Source organism: Ursus arctos, unplaced genomic scaffold (assembly GCF_023065955.2).
Source record: "Ursus arctos isolate Adak ecotype North America unplaced genomic scaffold, UrsArc2.0 scaffold_6, whole genome shotgun sequence".
NCBI classification, from domain to species: Eukaryota; Metazoa; Chordata; class Mammalia; order Carnivora; family Ursidae; genus Ursus; species Ursus arctos.
In genome coordinates this window covers 85391867-85411607 of record NW_026623078.1, presented here as the reverse complement: position 1 = coordinate 85411607, position 19741 = coordinate 85391867, and the positions used below count along the sequence as shown (strand labels likewise).

At 58.2% G+C, this 19741-nt stretch overlaps 1 protein-coding gene across 1 annotated transcript; it reads left to right on the top strand.

Moving 5' to 3' along the window:
• The first annotated feature begins 9063 nt into the window (after positions 1-9063).
• LOC113249769 (ly6/PLAUR domain-containing protein 2-like) lies at positions 9064-15343 on the top strand. Its single transcript, XM_044381027.2, has 3 exons — positions 9064-9186; positions 11244-11342; positions 14359-15343. Exons 1-3 carry the CDS (start codon positions 9135-9137, stop codon positions 14568-14570), a joined length of 363 nt encoding a protein of 120 aa, XP_044236962.1. The 5' UTR covers positions 9064-9134; the 3' UTR covers positions 14571-15343.
• Positions 15344-19741: the final 4398 nt, after the last annotated feature.

The following is a 19741-nucleotide window of genomic DNA, read 5'->3' as shown; positions in this document are numbered from 1 at the left end:
AAAAAGAGAGAGAGAGAGAGAGAGAATATAATCAGACTGGTGAGCAGAATAGAGCAATACACTGGATTCTGTGGGTATTTTGGTTTTTTTTTTTTTTTTAGAAAACTAGATCCCAAAATTGTAAGGAAAGAAAAACTTATATATGTACAAAAATAAAATTAAATACAATAAGAGGATAGAATGTAACTGTAAAAATGGAAATTGAAAGACAAGAAAAAAAAAGAGAAAAAAAACAACAGCAAAAAGATAGGTGTACAGAACAGAGCAATCACTATCTCCTGAGTGTATTTTGGTCAGTTTGTTAGAGGAAACTACATCTCAAAAGTATAAAGAAATTGAAACCTATATACACAAAAATAAAATTAAATACATTGAAAGGATAGAATGTAACTGTAAAGATGAAAAATAAAAAAAAACTTTAACAAAACAACAACAACAACAAAAACAAAATAAAGAAGGAAGAGGAAGAAGAAAAAAAAAGAGAGAATATGATCCGACAGGTGAACAGAACAGTGCCATACACTAGATTTTGGGTGTATTTTGGTCTGTTAGAAGAAATTGAATCCAAAATTTTAAAGAAAGAAAAATTTATATATATACAAAAATAAGATTAAATGCAACGGAGGGATAGAATGTAACTGTAAAAACAAAAATTTAAAAAAATTAAGTTGTTAAAATAAGAAGTTGGTTGAAAAAAGAAAGAAGAAAATTTTAAGAAAAAAAGAACAAAATAAAGAAAAATTTAAAAATTAAAGTTGAAAGACTAAAGAATCATGGGGGGAAAGCCATGAACTCTATGTGCTGTGTTCTCCTAGCGCTGGAGTTTTGCGGTTCTCATTGATGGTAAACTTGGATGTTCTTGCTGATCTTCTGGGGGAGGGGCCTGTTGTGCTGATTCTTGGGTAGAATTGCACCGCCCTTGCAAGGGGCCAGGCTAAGCAATCCCCTCTGGTTTGCTCTCCGTAGCTTTTCTTCCATGAAGTCTTTCCATGCAGCTTTAGAGGATGAGAATGAAAATGGCGGCCTCCCAATCTCCACCCTGGAGCTGAAAGCTTGGGCCCCACTCCTCAGTGAGTCCCCAGAGAAAAACAGTCAATCACTCCTGTCTCCTTGGTCTCCAGCCGCACTCCGTGCTCATCTGGCCTATGACCGAAATGAAAAAGTGCTCAACATCACTCAGCTTCAGGGAAATACAAATCAAAACCACAGTGAGATACACCTCACACCTGTCAGAACGGCCAAAATTAGCAAGTCAGGAAACGACAGATGTTGGCGAGGATGTGGAGAAAGGGGAGCCCTCTTACGCTGCTGGTGGGAATGTAAGCTGGTGCAGCCACTCTGGAGAACAGTATGGAGGTTCCTCAAGACGTTAAAAATAGAGCTACCCTATGACCCGGCAATTGTACTACTGGGTATTTACCCCAAGGATACAAATGTAATGATCCGAAGGGGCACCTGCACCCCAGTGTTCATAGCAGCAATGTCTACAAGAGCCAGACTATGGAAAGAGCCCAGATGCCCATCGACAGATGAATGGATAAAGAAGATGTGGTCTGCATATACGCTGGAATATTACTCAGCCATCAAAAGAAATGGAATCTTGCCATTTGCAATGACAGGATGGAACTAGAGGGTATTATGGTAAGTGAAATAAGTCAGTCAGAGAAAGACAATTATCATATGATCTCACTGATATGTGGGATTTAAGAAGCAAAACAGAGAATAATAGCAGAAAGGAGGGAAAAATAAAATAAGACGAAATCAGAGAGGGAGAGAAACCATAAAAGACTCTTAACTCTAGGAAACAAACTGAGGGTTGCTGGAGGGGAGGTGGGTGGGGGGCTGGGGTAACTGGGTGATGGGCATTAGGAGGGCACGTGACGTGATGAGCACTGGGTGTTACATGCAACTGATGAATCACTGGCCTCTACCTCTGAAATGAACAATATGCTATGTGCTAATTAATTGAATTTAAATAAAAAATAAAAACAAAAAATAAATAAAAAGGGAGGATTTTTGCAGCAAACTCTCAGACTCTTCGGACCTGACCCCTGTAGACAGACAGACCCCCTCAGTCTGACCACTTCAGAAACGCAGCTGCTGCCCATGGCTCTGGCTGGTTGGTCTCCTAACAGGACCGAGATGCTTCCCTGCTTGAACATAAGAAGCAGTAAGTGCCGAGAGCTGACCCGGACCGGCCTGAGACCTCATCTCAGCCGCCGCCCACAGACTGACTTCATGTTTGGTTCCTGAACTCCCGACCCCCCTGTTATCTTGTTTGCTGTGTGGCTCGTCTTGTGTTCTGCTCTGTGCTGTGTTAATCACGTAGTGAAATGTCACTGAGTTTGGAATCCTGAACCTGCTTTATGATGATGTTTCCTTGTTTGATGACTGAACAGAGCCGGCGTTGTGGACAGACACGACTCGTGTGTGCGCCTTCCCAGCGTGCTCAGGACACCATCCCTTGGCACCACAGGAAACAGGATAATGGCACGTAAAATCCCGTGGCCAGCCTCTGCCCAAAGAGTGCCATGATGTCCATGCAGGATGCTCGAGCAGAAGCCTAGGGTGTCCTGCTCAGAGAAGGGAGCTGCTCCCATGCAGACGTTCCCTAGAACGGCCTCCTCGTCCACCTCGGCCCCTGCTCTGGCTAGTGAGCTCCTCTCCGCCCCTTCTTGGCCCACTGCCAGGGCCTTTCCTATGGGAAGCTGGCTGTGGGGTCCCGCCCATAGCTCAGCCCCAACCTGCAGGGGAGGGCAGGCCGGGCTATCACAGGTGCGTCCTGCGGGATGGGATGCCGGCAGCGGGGACACCCTTGTGTATCCAGTTTGCCATCTTGCCCTCCTGGAAAATATCAGCTGCTCATACCTAGCAACACGGGTGTCCCTACACCTTGGCTCCTTGCTGTCCAGACAGACCAGAACTGGATCAACCCCCCCGCCCTGGCACCCAGAGAGAATCCCCCCACCCCTGCCATCCCTCCCCTCAAAGGGACCAGCTGGGACATGCCTGGACAAGAACTCATTGTGTTTCTGTGTGCACTCTCAGAGAACCCCAAACCCTGAGGCTGGGATCCCTCAGGATGGGTACAGAGAAGCTGGTATTCTCCCTGCTGTAGGAAAAAGGAAGGTGGCAGTGCCAGGGGCAGGGAGGAAAGAGGTAAGACTGACCAAGGGCAGGGGCCCGAACAGCTCAGAACATCAAACTTATTGCTCCAAACACTCAGAGTCATGCTATCCTGACCCCTCCAACTGCTGCTCCGCCCTCAGAGCAAGCTGGCCTTTCTTTGCTTCTCCCCACACTCTGGTTGTAGAACAGCTTCTGATCTCTACGGCCAGGGTCAGGGCTCAGCCTACGAACAGGGTCAAGGCTCAGCGTGTGAACATGATCAGGGCTCAAAGTGTGAGGAGGATAGGGGCTCAGTGTGTGAGAGGGGTTGCAGTCAAGAATGCCTCGCCCCCTTCACAGGGAGCAAGAACTTCTGTCCCCTTCAAGATCCTCCTAACTTGTTTCGACTAAGAATCAAATCAACATGAGACAGATTAACAGGAGAAAATCAAATTTAATAGGCGTACTACAAGGAATCAACATAGACATGCAACTTCCAAAGATAGAAAAATGAAGTATATGTGTCATTCTGAACTAAGGAGAAGGGGGTCTGGGGTTTCAGAAGGAAAAGATGCATTTCACAGGGCAATAAGAAGAGCAGATGCTTGGTAATTAGATGTTTGCCCTGCCATACAGATGGGTCCCTCAGATAAAATTTATCTCTGCTAATAACCCTTATTCTGGGAAAGACCCCCAATTTAGGTTCTTCTATGTAGTTCAGGGAGGGTCAAAATTTCTCTTGAAACTGCAGGGTCTCAAGTGCCTTCAGCTCAAAGTAATCCACATACCAAAGTGGTACTTTCTGCTGGGGTGGGGGTGGGGGCTGTCTTGAACCCCTTCACCAGGGTCAAGCCTCAGGGAGTGAACATGATGAGGGCTTAGGGCGTGACCAAGATCAGGGCACTCCTTGGTTAGTGTAGGCATAGGAGACCCCTTTTCCAGTCCCTGCCTGACAGCAAGAGGCCTCAGTTCAAGTTCTGGGTGCTCCTCCCTTCCCTGCCAGAACAGGAGGGAAGATGGGTAAGAAACAGTGTAGAAAGAAGGGGCCAATAGAAGGGTAGGAGAGAGGGAGGGGGAGGTAGGTACAGGACTCTGCCTCTGGTTCGTGTGGAGGTCTTGGGGTTCCTAACAGAGGTCAAGGTCATTTCCAGGAAGGTGGGGTCAAGCTCTTCCGGGCTGGCAAGGTCCATGCTGGGTGTCTAGTCTAGAGCCTCACTGCTGCCCCAGTTCCCTCACCTGCCCTGCACACCTGTGGGACAGGAAATCCCACATCTCCCTCTCAGTCACTCTGAGGAGTGGAGTTCAATGCCAGGAGAGGGAAGCCATGCATTAATTGTGGCCTGGGGTGGGAGTCTGGGCTTTAATTGGAGAATACCCAGCTTGTAAAGTTTCAGATGCCCAATTAGTTCAATGAGGGGTGGGTCCACCTCCCCCGCCAGCACCTGGGCCAGCCATCCCACCCCAGCCCAGGACAGGCCCTGTCCTCCCTGCTTTTCCCATGGGAAGAGTCCCTCCTTCCTTGAGGGATGGCTCCCCACATAGATAGGTCCTTCCCAGGGTCCCTACCCCATAAGGCTGAAGAATCTTTGCCCCAAAGGCCCTTTAAGATGCACAAAGTTCAGCATTTCACAGATGACCTTACTAGAGGTCATACTCACAGAAACCCAGGAATATGGACCCCAATTTGAGAAATGCTGTGCCCCCTGGGTAAGATCTAGCCAACTTTGCTTGCACTGAGAGTTTTGGGGACCCATTACCCTGGCTTGGCTGGCTTCTTTGCATTGGCTCTTCCTCCACTTTCAAGAGTCCTCTTCTCCTCACCCCTACTTCAAAATGCAGCCCACCTGTTACCTTCTCCAGGCAGCAGTCTCTGGCATTGAAAAAATAGGCTGTGCATGGGATCCCCATCGTGTTACCTAACTGATCTCTGCTAGTGCAGGTCTGCCACGCCCCCACACTCAGCCTCCCATTTCTGCACCCCTGCACCAAGGGCCTGAGCCTGACAGTCAGTAGGAATCAGAGCTGCTGGAACCAATGATTGCTTATTATCTGGGGTAGGTGACCCCAGGGTCCCAGGCTCTCTCCCACCCACAGCAGCTCTGCTGCACACTCAGACAGGCATAAAGGCCCAGGCAGGGTTACCTGGATGCTGGGGGTGGGAGAAAGGTGAGAAGCAGAGTCACTGAGAGGAGGGGTTGTAGTCAGAGTCACCTAAGATGGCAATGACAGATTGCATGTGTAGGGAGGGGCTCCCCTGCCCTGGAACCCAGGCAGGGCCCTGCTAAAAGAGCTGGAGAATGCTATCAGCCATTGAGCACTCACCTGGCCTCTCCCCACTGAACTCTGAGCAGGATCTAGGGCCAGCCCCCTGCCTTGTGCTCCAATATCATGGCCCTTCCAATCCTGGAAGCAGAGTAAAGAACTTTCTCAGGCCTGAGCTGAGGATGAGGTGGAGTCTGGGAAGGAACTCAGTCCTCAGGGTCCAGTTCCTATCTCAGGACAGCTTCACGCAGGGCAGGGGTTTGGTCAAGGAAGCCAGGGACTGCTGAGCAAGGTCCAACTTACCATGATGGCCATGGCTAGAGGAGGTCACCAAGATCAGAGGGGAGATGAAGGTGGGAAGACTGGGGTAAATGGAGTGGAGTATATTGAATGGTATAGGAGTTGATGGAGTAGAATGCATAGAGCGCATGCGGTGGTGTATATGGATTGAGACAAAGTGGACAGAGTGCATGGAGTGGACGGGATGGATGGAGTGGGTGGTGTGGATGGGTGGACAGAGTAGATGGTCAGGTAGGAGTGGGTAGTTTGAATGGAAAGTAGAGTGTGGATGATGTGAATGGAGTGAATGAATGGATGGAATAAATGGAAGGTACAGTGTGGGTGGTATGGATGCATTGGATGGAGTGGATAAAGTGGATGGTGAGGATGGAGTGGATGGTGAGGATGGAGTGGATGGTGAGGATGGAGTGGATGGTGAGGATGGAGTGGATAAAGTGGATGGTGAGGATGGAGTGGATGGTGAGGATGGAGTGGATGGTGAGGATGGAGTGGATGGTGAGGATGGAGTGGATGGTGAGGATGGAGTGGATAAAGTGGATGGTGAGGATGGAGTGGATGGTGAGGATGGAGTGGATGGTGAGGATGGAGTGGATGGTGAGGATGGAGTGGATGGTGAGGATGGAGTGGATAAAGTGGATGGTGAGGATGGAGTGGATGGTGAGGATGGAGTGGATAAAGTGGATGGTGAGGATGGAGTGGATGGTGAGGATGGAGTGGATGGTGAGGATGGAGTGGATAAAGTGGATGGTGAGGATGGAGTGGATGGTGAGGATGGAGTGGATAAAGTGGATGGTGAGGATGGAGTGGATGGTGAGGATGGAGTGGATGGTGAGGATGGAGTGGATAAAGTGGATGGTGAGGATGGAGTGGATGGTGTGGATGCATTGGATGGAGTGGATAAAGTGGATGGTGAGGATAAAGTGGATGGTGAGGATGGAGTGGATGGTGAGGATGGAGTGGATGGTGAGGATGGAGTGGATGGTGTGGATGCATTGGATGGAGTGGATAAAGTGGATGGTGAGGATGGAGTGGATGGTGAGGATGGAGTGGATGGTGAAGATGGAGTGGATAAAGTGGATGGTGAGGATGGAGTGGATGGTGTGGATGCATTGGATGGAGTGGATAAAGTGGATGGTGAGGATGGAGTGGATGGTGAGGATGGAGTGGATAAAGTGGATGGTGAGGATGGAGTGGATGGGGCGAATGGTGACAATGGAGGGGATGGTTTGGATGGTGTGGATGGAGTAGATGGAGGGGACTTAGGGGATGGAGTGAATGGGGGGGATTTAGGGGGTGGGGCGGATAGATTGGATGGTGTGGATGGAGGGTATGGAGAGGATGGACAGGATGGACAGGATGGAGGGGATGGAGTTGATGGTGTGGATGGAGGGGATGGAGGGGATGGAGGGGATGGTGTGGATGGAGGGGATGGAGGGGATGGTGTGGATGGAGGGGATGGTGTGGATGGAGGGGATGGAGGGGATGGTGTGGAGGGGATGGATGGAGTGGAGGGAGTGGGTGGAGTATGGAGTGGAGGAAGTTGAATGAAGCAGAAGGCATGGCGTGTACACGGAGTTTGTGCAGCGGGTATCCCTCCAATCTTAGCACTTGGATGTGGGTCAATTCCAGGCTTTGTGACCTGAGCTGTCCGTTTGCTGCACTAGGTGCCCTGTAAGCAGGTTCCTGAGAAGGGTGAGCCCACCCCCATCTTCTGGGTGCTGGGGCAAATGAGGCCTCACACCCTGTGTGGCTAAAATTGTGAAAGTTCTAAAAGAAGTTTTTAAAAAAGAAGCGTAAGGTATCATCGACAAACACACTATCAGAATAACCTGAGTCTAGTGTGTGTTTGGATGCCAGGCTCCTCGGCACTTTTGCTAGGTGGTGGCTGTGCCGACAGCCTGTCCCAGCCTGGGGTCTGAACCTCGCCGCACCGCAAAGGCCCCACATTCAAACGTGTGGCTCCCAGCCTGAGTGTCTGCTCTGCCTCCCACCCCCACTACCAACCATCTTTTGCTGCCCTTGTGTCTAGGGGATGGGTACCAGCAGCCTGGCCCGGCCCTGCCTGGACACAGGCTCCAGGTGGGCACAGACAGGAATACCAGGTCTAAGAATGTTCTAGACAAAGATGATTCTGCTGGCGAAGGAAAGGGGAGAAGGGTGTTTGGACATCAGGCCAGGCCTGGACAAGGACACGGAGGTGTGTGGTTTCACTCGAGAGGCTGAGGGGAAGCCAGAGAGGCTGGAGGACATGGGGGAGGCCAGGCACTGTGGGGCCATGTGGCTGGTGCTTACCTGCGGGTGTCTCAGCAGATGGTGGCCCAGTCAGAGTGGCACCTAGAAGGGTGGCTGTGATCCCTGGAGAAGGGACTCCAGCTGCCAGAAGAGAGAGGCTGGTGGCCCTGGGAAGGCAGGAGGTGTGAGTTCCTACCTCAGCCTCTGGGACCCTAGCCAGACCCCGAAACAGCAAGGCGTCAACCTACTCTGGGCAGCCGATTCCCTGCACCCTCCCAGGGCACCCTTGTCATCCGTGGTCCCCCAAGCTTGGCCTGGAGGCCTGTGGGCAGTTATTCAGGGCCGCCTGAGAGGCTAGGCTGGCCCTCTGACTCTGCCAGTCCCCGCTTGGTTGGCCCTGCAGACCACCAGCACCGCATACCCGGGAGCTTACTAGGAATGCATGGTCTCAGGTCCTGCCTGGGCCTCCAACCCAGAACCAGCATTTTACCAGAGTCCCATGTCATCTGTGTGCACACAAAAATTGAGATGTCTGGTTCAAAGCCAACTTTCAGCCTACAGTGCCTCAGTGTCCCCATCAGATGGGGTTTGGTGACTCCCTGATGGCCCTGGCCCAAGGGAGAGGCTCAGGAGAAATGGTTGCGCTCACTCGGAAGACCCCGGGCAGGGCTGTGTCCCCCAGGCCCCTAGAGCAGGCTGTTACCCATAGACCATCATGCCTTTCCTTCTCCTTCTCCCCAGCCTGACCTGGGGCCTCATGATACCTGTGGGGACCAGGAGGCCAATGGTTCGGGACAGAGAGACAGGCAGAGAGAGGACGCAGGTGACCTTCTTTTTTTTTTTTTTTTTAAAGATTTTATTTATTTATTCGACAGAGATAGAGACAGCCAGCGAGAGAGGGAACACAAGCAGGGGGAGTGGGAGAGGAAGAAGCAGGCTCATAGCAGAAGAGCCTGATGTGGGGCTCGAACCCGGAACGCCAGGATCACGCCCTGAGCCGAAGGCAGATGCCCAACCGCTGTGCCACCCAGGCGCCCCCGCAGGTGACCTTCTGAGAACCCCTGGAGCCCTGGGGGTGGGGCAGAGGGAAGCCCAGGCATAAGTCAGGCCGGCCCTGCTGCCCCGAGCTCGGCTCCAGCTAAATTACTAGGTCCGAGCCCCGCCAGGAAGGCGGCCGTATAAAGGCACCCAGTGGAGGCGGCTCCCCAGTCCCAGCCGGTGCCCGCCCCACGATGAGGCCACTCCTGCTGTCTCTGCTTCTGGCTGCTCTGTGCGCTGACCTGGGTAAGGGCCACTGACCTGGGTGGGAGGGATGGGGACACGCGGGGGCTGGGCGGGCCTGGCTTCCATCGGAGGGGTCGGGGGGGCTCTCACGGCTGCTCCTTGACCAGCCAGACCCGGAGACCTTTGTGTCCCCTTGCGCACAATTTCTGGTCTATCTGCCTCCCGTGGGGTGAAAGACCCGGTGGGGGAGCCTAAGTCTCCAGAGCTCTGGGCTGGCAGTGGGACCAGTGACCAGCCAGATGACCGCTGTCCTGTGCTCCTGGACAAAGGGCGTTCTCAGGAGGCAGAGCTCTCGCGCTGAAACCAGGAAAATGAGTTGGTCACTCCCTCCCGGCCCCAGCTCTGCTTTAGCTGATGACCTGGCTGTGTGACCTTGAACAAGAGCACCTGCGGCTCTGGGGGCCTCCGGAAGTGGGGCCTAGGGAGGGGGCGCCACAGCCTGTGATTATCAGCAGAGTAATTAGCACCCAGCGATAATAGCCCCTCAGCGTCCCCCGAGTGGAGGTGGGGGAGGTGGGGCCTTCAGCCTCCGGGGAAGGCGGAGAGGGAGGCACCTTGGGGACCAGACCCAGTCTGGGGAGGCTGGAAACAGAGGGAGGGGACGCTTGGGCAAGGGTTGAGGCTGGCTCTGGGGACAGGACAGAGGACAAGATGCCTATCGGAAGAGGCTGGCACAGAGGTGGGGAGCAGCTGCTGGCGTGGCCCCATTGAGGCTCCACTCAGAGCCCTCCCAACTCCTGGGCCTCTCCAACCCCTCAGGGGGAAGCAGAGGCATTATAAAGTTCTTGTTCAGGGGAACCTAGGACCTGCCCCCACCAGCACCCAGGACTCAGCTGCAGACAGGGCCATAGGAACGGCCAGGGGTCACCCCAGACACCCTATTCTTCTTGGGGGTTCCAGAACCCTAAGGTGGGAAGATAGCCTCTGAGCCTGGGGTCTGATCTTGCCTTGATTGCCCGTGGTTCAGCCACAAGCATCCTCACTTTCCAGACAGGGGGCAGGGTCTTTGAAGGCACCCCCTTGCTCAGGTGCCAGCTTTGACATCAGAGCGGGCATTGCCCTGCCCGGAGCACACCACAGGCCCCCAGACCTCATGCACAGTGCCCTTTCTGGCAGCACAGATCCCTCCATCCTGGGCAACGTGCTCCTGGCTCTCCCACGGGCCCGAGTGCCCTGTCACGGTTCCAGGGGCACCCACTCCAGGAAGCCTTCCCAGATGGACCCCGCCCTGTGCTGAGACCCAGTTCTCTCTGGGCCAGGTGTCCCACAAAGTGTCTATTGTACCTTCCACTCCGTCCCACTCAGGGTTACTGTACCTCAGTTGGCCACCCCTGGGGTCCTGCAGGGTCTCCTCGTTGTTGGGACCTGCGGCCAGTCACACTGCATGTGGGGGCTGGCTAGGACCCGGGCCTTTTGCTGTAGACTCCCCTTTGATCAGTCCAGGGTGGGAGTTGCAGGCAGGTCCCACGTGAGGGGCAGGGCCAGTGCCTCCTATTACCTAAACAGCCCTTAGTGTCCACTGCGTGCAAAGCTCGGGGGCATGGTGGTCCTCTGGTCCCGGCCTCGGTCCCGGCTGGGAGCTCCAGCACAGGAGGCTGGGGCAGGGCCAGTGCTTGCTGCTTGTGTCGTGCCATCTCCCAGCAAGGCTGCGCTCAGTCGCATTGAATTGGAGAGGGGCAGGGACAGCGAGAAGCAGAGCCCAGCTCCTGCCCCAGTTAGTTCCCCTGCATTGCCCCCCGCCTGTCTCCTCCGTCCCAGGGCAGCCTGCAGACACCCCGGCTACAATCTGCCACCACACACACCTCCCCCCGGCAGGCAGACACCCACAGGCACGGCGCCCAGCCGGCGTGGGGGGCGTCTCTGGACCAGCAAGTCTCTCGCCCCATCCCAGGGGACGGGGATCACCTCTGCAGGGAGAGTGGGAGGAAGACGAGGCACAGAGAGGGCCAGCTGGGCAATGGCCCTGCGGCGGGCAGCCGGGCCCAGGCTCCCGGGTCCCCCCTCCCCGCCCCCTCTCGGGCCCAGACTGACAGGGGCCTGTGCTTCCTCCCCCCCAGCCCCGGCCCTGCACTGCCACGTGTGCTGCGGCCACAAGGACTGCGAGTCTCTGGTGGAGTGCGCCCCAACTGACAAGTACTGCGTGATCACGCAGGCCAGTGAGTACCCCGCGCCTTCCAGCCTGAGCCACGGGAGCCCACGTAGGAGATGCAGGAGGGAGAGAGCAGGCCCTGCAGGGATTTGGCCAGACGAGGCATAGAGGGAGGCTGGCCCCTGGAAGACCTGGCGGGCACAGCCCTGCAGGGCCGCCTGGCCTCTGGCGTCTTGGCGGGACCCAGAGCCTCCCTCCGGGGGCCTGTCACCCTGCCATACCTGTAACCCGCCTCCTCCAGACTCCCCTGGCTGCTGGCCTCTTCTGACCCCATGGGATAGGCTCTCTCTTCCCTGAGCCTTCCCAGGATCCCCTCTGTGGGTCTGCTCCTTCCCTGAGCCATCAGGGGCTGAGCCAGGGCCTGGAGCACCCAGGTAGCGTGTGATGGTGACAATGACAGGCAGGGTCAGGGTGCAGGCGGGCCGTAGAAGGTCACACAGCAGGGAGCGGGAGGTGCAGTGACTGCCGTGACCCCGAGGAGTGGCAAACCTGACTGGGTCCCAGAGGGCTGGACAGGGCAGTGGGAAAGCTGGCCTGGAGGGACAGCAGGGACAGGGTGGGGGCTTGAAGTGAGGGGAGGCCTGGAAGCTGCTGTGAAGTCCCCCCCCAGCCCCCGAGAGAGGCGGAGGCCTGATGTGACCTGGGTCCGCCGCAGAGGGCGGTGTGCGGTCCAGGAGGCCCTGGGCTCCTGGGAGGGAACGAGGAACCCCCCTCCTGCAGGTCGCCATCACCGCGGGCGTCCTGTCTGTGGGGCCCCGGCAGCACCCCAGACTCCCTGGTTGGAGCAGGGACTCTGCCACAGGCAAGGCAGCCAGGCAGCCTCATGGGGGCCCCAGCTCCCTATAAACCTGGGTGATTACAAAGGCTTTGCCGTAGGGGCCTCAGCCCCCTTATTACGAGAGGAGACGTGGTGTCTGGCCCAGGGCCACAGCTCGACTTGCCCCTCCGCTCAGCCCAGGGACCCCAAGGAAGCAGCACAAACCCCCCCAATGCCTGCAGGACATTGGGCAGAGGAGGACCCTGCCTGAGGACCGTGTGGCTTTCTCAGGGGTCCCAGCCAGGCCACGCTCCCCTTGGGTCACCTGGCAGACAGCCCGAGCACCTGCTGTGCACCCCCACCCTTCTCTGGCTTGCGCTGCGTGAGTGGGGGAGGGGCCCTAAAACCACAGACCTTGACGTGAGGGGGTGGGTGGGAGGGCTGCGGAGGGGCTAAGGGGGCTTCTCTCCGGTGGTCCCCAGCATGCCAGGAGCCCCCATGGGCTCCCTTTGCCCCTGAAGCATCAGTTTTTAGACCCTGGACAGGACACACGCCCTGAGGGCCCACAGTTCCGTCCCCGGAATGGGGGTTTCCTTTAGACCCCCCGACCTGCCATCCCCACCCTCATCCCCCCTCTTGCTTTCTCCTCCTGGACCATCTGCTGTGTCTATCTGTCCATCCACGTGTCCGGCCAGGCAGCGCTCCCTGAGTGGATCCCCCAGGGGCAGCACATGTGCTGATGGCACAGCAGTAACGGGGTGCCCTGGATGACAAGGGGGAAGCTGTGCTCCCTGGAGGGAGTGGTGAACACAGGCCCTCCTATGTGGGTGGGGGGAGGCAGAGGGCATCTTGGAGCAGCACCTGGGGGACCCCTGGCTGGTGTGAGTCCCGGTGTGGGCAGGTGGCAGCGTGGTCACTCCCACGGGCTCCCTGCATCACCGAGGCGCCTCCAGCGGGTTGTGGGGGTGGCAGCACATCCTGGGTCTCTGCTGGCCATCCCGGGGGGGGGGGTGTGGGGGCCCATACTGCCTCCTCACAGCGAAGCGCCAAGCGGGGCTTGCCTTGACCACAGCACGTGTCCGGGGCTGCCACGGCACCCTCTGCGCGCCAGGCCCCGTGTGCTAGTCGCCCTCCGGTTCAGCACCCCCAAGCCTGGCCTGTACCCCGTCTCTCAAGGGAAGAGCCTGGGCTGGGGAGGAGGGGGCCACGCTTCGTGACCACCACCAGGCCCTGGAGCCTCGGGGCCACACCTGCCCCCATTCCATTTTATCCATAAATACTGAACAGGGTCCTGACCAACCATCACGTTTCACTGAAGCATTGGCTCCTGGGCCGCGCGGTGTCCGCTTGTGGGAGGGGGGATGTGCACAGGGGTGGCTCTTGAGGGGGTGGGGCCTGCCACCCACCCTGAGGCCCTCGTCTGGGCCGTCTGACACCCTCCTGGTCTGGCTGCCGCCCGTCTGCCCCTCTGCTCTGCCAAGGCCGAGAAGGGCTCCGTCCTTCCTGGCGCTGGCGGCTCCCGCCCGCGGCCCCGCGCGCCGTTGCTGACTACCTAGCCTAGAAAGAGAGTTTGTTCCACACAGCTCCAGGGCCGAGCGCAAATGAACTTAGTTGATCCCCAGACAGTCTCAGAGCGGCTTCCCTGGTCATCCATCTTCCAGATGAGGAAGCCGAGCCAGAGAGGTCAGGCCGCCCCGCCTGGGGTCTGGGCCTGCCGTGAGGTCCCCTTCTGGCAGGGCCGCAGCGGCGAGCACGCTCTGAGTCACAGGTGGGGGGTAGTAGCTCACGTTCGCGGCCCGCCGGGCTCTTCTGGCACCCTGGGCTCAGTGGTCCCCAGGCGGAGGCGCAGAAGCCGAGCCAATGGGTCACACAGGTGTCCTGCCTCCCAGGGCCAGGAAGGGGGCCGGGGTGCGGGCTGGGCCTGCCACCTCCTCTAGACCCTGAAACTCAGAGCCCGGAGGGAGCCCAGGCACCTGTCGGAGGGAAGGGCTGGGGCAGGGGTTACTGAGCCACTCCCCACCACAGGTGTCCCGGAGGGGCCAGGCCTCGGGGGGAGACAGGACTCCCCAGATCCACGGGTGTCACGGAACTGCCCCCACCCGCAAAAGGCTCTTTGGGCACTCACGCTTGTGCCCCAGGAGACCTGGAAGCGGGTCGTGCCAGGGGTGCTGGTGGCCCCGGGCTGCGGGCCTGCCTCGTGCCGGCTGGCTCGGCAGGGGGTACCCCCGAGCACACCAGCCATGGGCCCTCGCCCCTCTCTCTACAGCGAACCCTGGTGGCATCCTGGTCATGAAGTCCTGCGCCCCGGTGTGCCCCAACAGCACCATGTCCTCGGACGGCCGCACCCTCTCTGTCTCCTGCTGCCAGGGCAGCCAGTGTAACGGCAGCGCAGCCGTGGGCCTGGCGGGCGGCCGCGGGGTCCTGTGGCTCAGCGCCTCAGCCAGTCTACTGTGGCCGCTACTCCGTGCGGCCTGGTGAGCCCGCCATGGCTGTGCCGACCCTGGCTCTCGCCTGGCCCCTCCCAGGCATTTCCAGCCCACACAGCCCCCCCGCACACCGGCATGCTGGCAAGAAGAGCCCCTGTCCCTCCTGGCGCTCCTCCCTGCTTCCCCCAGGCCACACCCAGCCCCCTCCTCAGCGCCTACCCCCAGGAGCGAAGCTCTCCCCCTGCCTCAGGGAACCCACCTCTGAGGGACCCTCTGCCCTTTCCTGGGGTCCTGGCCACCCGGCAGTGGGAAGGGCACCTGGACCCTGCCTGGCACCCTCCGCCCCATTTCAGGGGCTTCTCCTGGGGGTTCCTCCTGACCAGCCTCATGTGCCCAGAGCTGCAGTGCACAGGGGAGGGGGGCCCGAGGCCTGGGCGTCCCCCGAACCGGCCATTCATGTGCTCCCACGTGCATCCCCCCACTCCTCCCAGGGCTAACTCACACCTCAGTGGGCATACTCATGCCTCCCGAACCCACTGGGGAGCCTCCTGGGAGCCAGGCGCCTTGGCAGGCCCCCCCAGGGCCGTCGTTCACAAGGCCCCTGGGCCGAAGTCCGGAGATGGGGTGAGGGCTTTCAGGAGCCGCCACACCCCCACCCTCAGTCCCTGCCGGGTGAAGGCAGGCTTGCTCCTGGCCCCCTGGCTGCCCGCTGTGGGGGCGGGATCCGCGCGGGGCACCCATTCGCACTGCCTCCCGCAGAAGTGCCCACGGCCAGCCCAGCCCCCGGAGCTGTGAGAGGAGAATAAAGCTGCATGTCCCGTCCTGTCCCCATTCTCTGATGTGTTGAATCGGGGGGGGGGGTGCACCTCAGAGGCAGGCAGGGGGTGTTTATGGAGGATGGGACACTCTCCAGACGTGGACTCAGAGAGGAAAGAGCACACTCAGAATCCCAGAAGCAGCATCCATTCCCGCCCCCTTGACCTAGGGGCTCACACGGGGTCCCCTGCATCCGTGGTCAGCCCTGCAGTGTGCCCCGCAGCCCCCACCGTCCTGCACCCCCAGTCAGGGCCCAGCCGGGTACCCAGGGCTCTTCTTGGCTGACAAGGCCAGAGGCTCCAGCTCTCCTCCCTCACCTCTGCACAGGGCCTCTCCTCGGAACCCCACACGGGTGCCCTTGCCCACAGCTCCCATGGGGTCTTCCTGTTCCTAGCCTGTGGGGCCCTGCCCTGGCCCGCCTACCTCTCCCCACACAGTCCCCGAGTCCTCTCCCTTCCCTCACCGCCCTCCCGGGGGACTTGCCTGGCAGAGCTCGGCTCCCACAGCTCAGGGCCAAGGCCACGGGCCCAGGGATGGCGGGCACTTCCCCAGCTGGGTGTGGGCCTCGGTTCTGGGAACCAAGCTGCAGATGGGCAGCCCACACACCCAACCTCCCCACCCCACCCCCCAGCATCCGCCCTCCCACAGCCCAGCCTTGCACTGCAGGAGGGACCCAGGCTGTTCCTGTTCCCAGCGGCCACCTCTCTGGCCTTGCAGGGCCCCCGACCTCCTCCCCTCCCCCCCTCCCCCCCCCGTGCCTGTGAGCCTGGCCCGCTGTGGGCGCCCCGCGCCCGTGACAGTCCTGCGGCAGCCATTCTGGCGGGAGCGCGGTGCTCCGGAGGCGTGGGGGACGCAGGCCGGTGGGCAGATGCCTGCCTGCTGGCAGCTTGCAGCGGCAGACCCTGGAAGACAGGGTGGCGGAGGGGGCCTGGCCTGCAAACAAGGACGTCAGCATTCCCTTGGGGCCCCTCTGAGCCTCCGGTACAATTTTCCTTCGTGGTCAGGCCTGCTGGGCTCCCGGGGCCCAGGGGGAGGTCGGCATGGAGTCCGTGTGAAGTGGCTCTCTCAGAAGCAAAGTTGGGGTTCAGGTTCGGGCCACCCCACCCTGCCTTGGAAGGTTGGGTTTCTTTTCTTAAGGAGTATGGAGATTCCCTCCCTTGACTCCTGTCTGACCAGCCTTCTCTCTAGGGCAGGTCCCACCCGTACAAGTTGCAACGGAAAAGCACAGTGGGTGCCGCACGGTGACCCACAGCCTCCTCCTCCCGGGGCTTCTGCGTCAGAAGTCGGGGTGCGGCGTCAGACGGCTCCCGTGAGGGCATTACTGTCCCTTGCTACAGAGGACACCGAGGCTCTGACAGCTTCTTGGGTTCAGTTCTGGGCTGGCCGAGGGGTCCGCCCCAGAGCCTGAATTCTCTCTACCCCTGCCGCACCCCCCCCCGCCCCCCACGGCTGCACCAGGGTCATTAGATCGATAGACACTCGGAGAGTGCCCGCGGCTCACGAGGAGTGAGCTCGCAAACCAGAGCTGGCCCACGGTCCTTATCAGGGCTGTGGGGGAGGGGGTGCTGGAGGGCTTGCCAGCCTCTCAGAGGGGGAGGTGACGGCTGCGGTCCCAACCCTGGGAAGGCCGTGAGGACAGCAGGTACGAAGGCCCAGAGGTTAGAAAGGGCTGGAGGGTCTGCAGGGAGGCCCCCGCCGCGGGAAACCTGAGGGCGGGCAGCAGGACAGGGAAGCCAGGCTGGAGCCTCAGGGAAGAGCATTGTGGGGTGGCGTGGGTGTGGGGCCACAGCCGAGACTCGGGCTTTGACCCGTTCTTCCTCGGTGGCTGAGAGCACAGGCAGGAAGGCAGGGCGGCAGCCGGAGCTGAGAGCTTGGCCGACATGGCAGCATGCAGCCCCATGGTGGCCAGCCTGGTGGCCTCCGTCCTGGTTCTGTGTGCCCTGGGGGTCACAGCTGGGGCTGGCCCCCAGGCCTGCGCTCAGCTCTGGGGGGTTCCTGGGCCTCCCCCAGCCTCCCCTGCTCCCAAAGGAGCGGCCCTTCTCCGTTCTTACGTAATATTTCCAGGGTGAAATGATCCCCTAAGCTCTGTAGGTAATGAGCTCCCTGCTGGGCCCAGCTTAGGACCCACTCCCTGCCCTGGGGAGCCTGGCCCCACACCCAGAGCAGGTTGCAACAGCATGCAACCCCCCAGACCAGGGCCGGGTGCCAAAGCCAGGCCCCCAAGGCCAGCAGGCTGAGCAGGGAGTGCCTGAGCTGGGCTGCTCCATATTCAGCCTCAGCAGCTGCCTGAGGCCCCGACAAGCAGGGCCTCAGCATCTAGGCCATGTGAGGACAACGCACCATTTGTCCCCAGGCTGCCTGGCCGATGCAGATGCAGCCCGGCCAGCTCCCATTACCCTGTACCCTGACAAGCGCCAGGAACCTTGTCTATAAAATGCAGGGTTGGAAAGAGGCTGCCCACCTCTGAAATGTGGGTCTCGCTGAGAGATTGAAACCTTCCCCCACATGTTCTTGGGAGGACAGTAGTCCCCATCTGAGAACTTCGCCAGCTACTTCCAAAAAATCTTTTTTGTTTTTTAAATCTGGTTGTCCTGGCAGTGTTTTAGTGGGACTTAAAGAGTGGCAGGACCCAACAAGGGACCACTTGTTGTTCCCAAGGGACAAGGGACAAAAGAGGGTTAGGGATTGTCGAGGAAAGGAATTTACACTGCTCTGTGTAAGAGGTACTAGTGGCCAGAGACGGACAGACAGACCAACAGGGCACAAACTTTTAAGGGTTAAGATCAATGACGTCCTCTCAAAGCCACCCTCAACTGATTATATAATATTAAGTAAAAAGAGCATGTCTGCATGTTGGGTGTCGCAAGTCCCAGAGCTGCCTGCCAACCACTTGCAGATGTAAGGCTCTCAGAGCCCCCACTGGGTTTCATTCCACAGTCTTTGAGAATTACTGTGTTCTCTTGCCAGGTGTGCATGTAAATGGGAAAGGAAGAGGGGACAGGAGAGAGAGACATCATGGTAACTATCTCCTATGGACACACAAGGTGTATGGATGGATGATGGATGGATGAATGGATGGATGGTTGGATGATGGATGGATAGATGGATGGATAGGTAGATGGATGGATAGATGGATAGGTGAATAGATGGATAGAAGGATGGATGGATGGATGGATGGATGGATGGATGGATGGGTGGTTGGATGATGGATGGATAGATGGATGGATGGATGGATGGATGGTTGGATGATGGATGGATAGATGGATGGATGGGTGGTTGGATGGATGGATGGATGGATGGATGATGGATGGATAGATGGATGGATGGATGGATGGATGGATATGTGGATGGGTGAGTGGATGGATACATGGATGAATGATGGATGGATGAATGATGGATGGATGGATAGGTAGATGGACGGGTAGATGGATGGATGGGTACATGATGGATGGTTGGATGACAGATGATGGATGGATGGATGGATGGATGGATGGATGGATGGATGTATACACGGCTGGCTCGCTGGCTGGTGGATGGATGAATGAATGGATAAGTAACAGATAGATGGATGGATTACATAGGTGGTAGGTGTTCACTACCTTGGAACTTACACCCAATGCCGTCATGGAGCTCAAGGGTTTAGAGCCACAAGCTCAGGCTACAACAGGAGGAGCACTGAGCGGCAGCATGGCAGAGCAGAGAACCTAGGGATAGAACATGAACACAAACACTCTGTCCTTTTCTAGAACCCTAGAGGGAGCTTTCCTCACATGCAACGAGTAAACCCCCTACAGGATACTTGCTTCTCAGATTCTTGGTCCCACAGTTCTGGGATTCCATGCTCTGTAAGCTCACACTGCTGGGAGCCTGCACCCTTGGAACTATGAGGTCCCCAAGGTTGTGGTGGTTCTGTGGCTCTGTGCCCATGCCCTTCTGCAGGTTCTCTTCCTCCACGTCATGAAGCCAGAGAAACTGATATGCAGGGCACATGCCAGACGTTTAGGTGCGGGTGCTGGGTGCGGGTGCTAGGTGCAGGTGCTGGGTGCGGGTGTTGGGTGCGGGTGCTGGGTGTGGGTGCTGGGTGCTGGTGCTGGGTGCGGGTGCTGGTGCTAGGTGCGGGTGCTGGGTGCTGGTGCTGGGTGCGGGTGCTAGGTGAGGTGCGGGGTGCAGGTGCTAGGTGCGGGTGCTAGGTGCGGGTGCTGGGTGCGGGTGCTGGGTGCGGGTGCTGGGTGCGGGTGCTGGGTGCGGGTGCTGGTGCTGGGTGCGGGTGCTGGTGCTGGGTGCGGGTGCTGGGTGCTGGTGCTGGGTGCGGGTGCTAGGTGAGGTGCGGGGTGCGGGTGCCGGGTGCGGGTGCCTGGTGCGGGTGCCGGGTGCGGGTGCCGGGTGCCGGGTGCGGGTGCCGGGTGC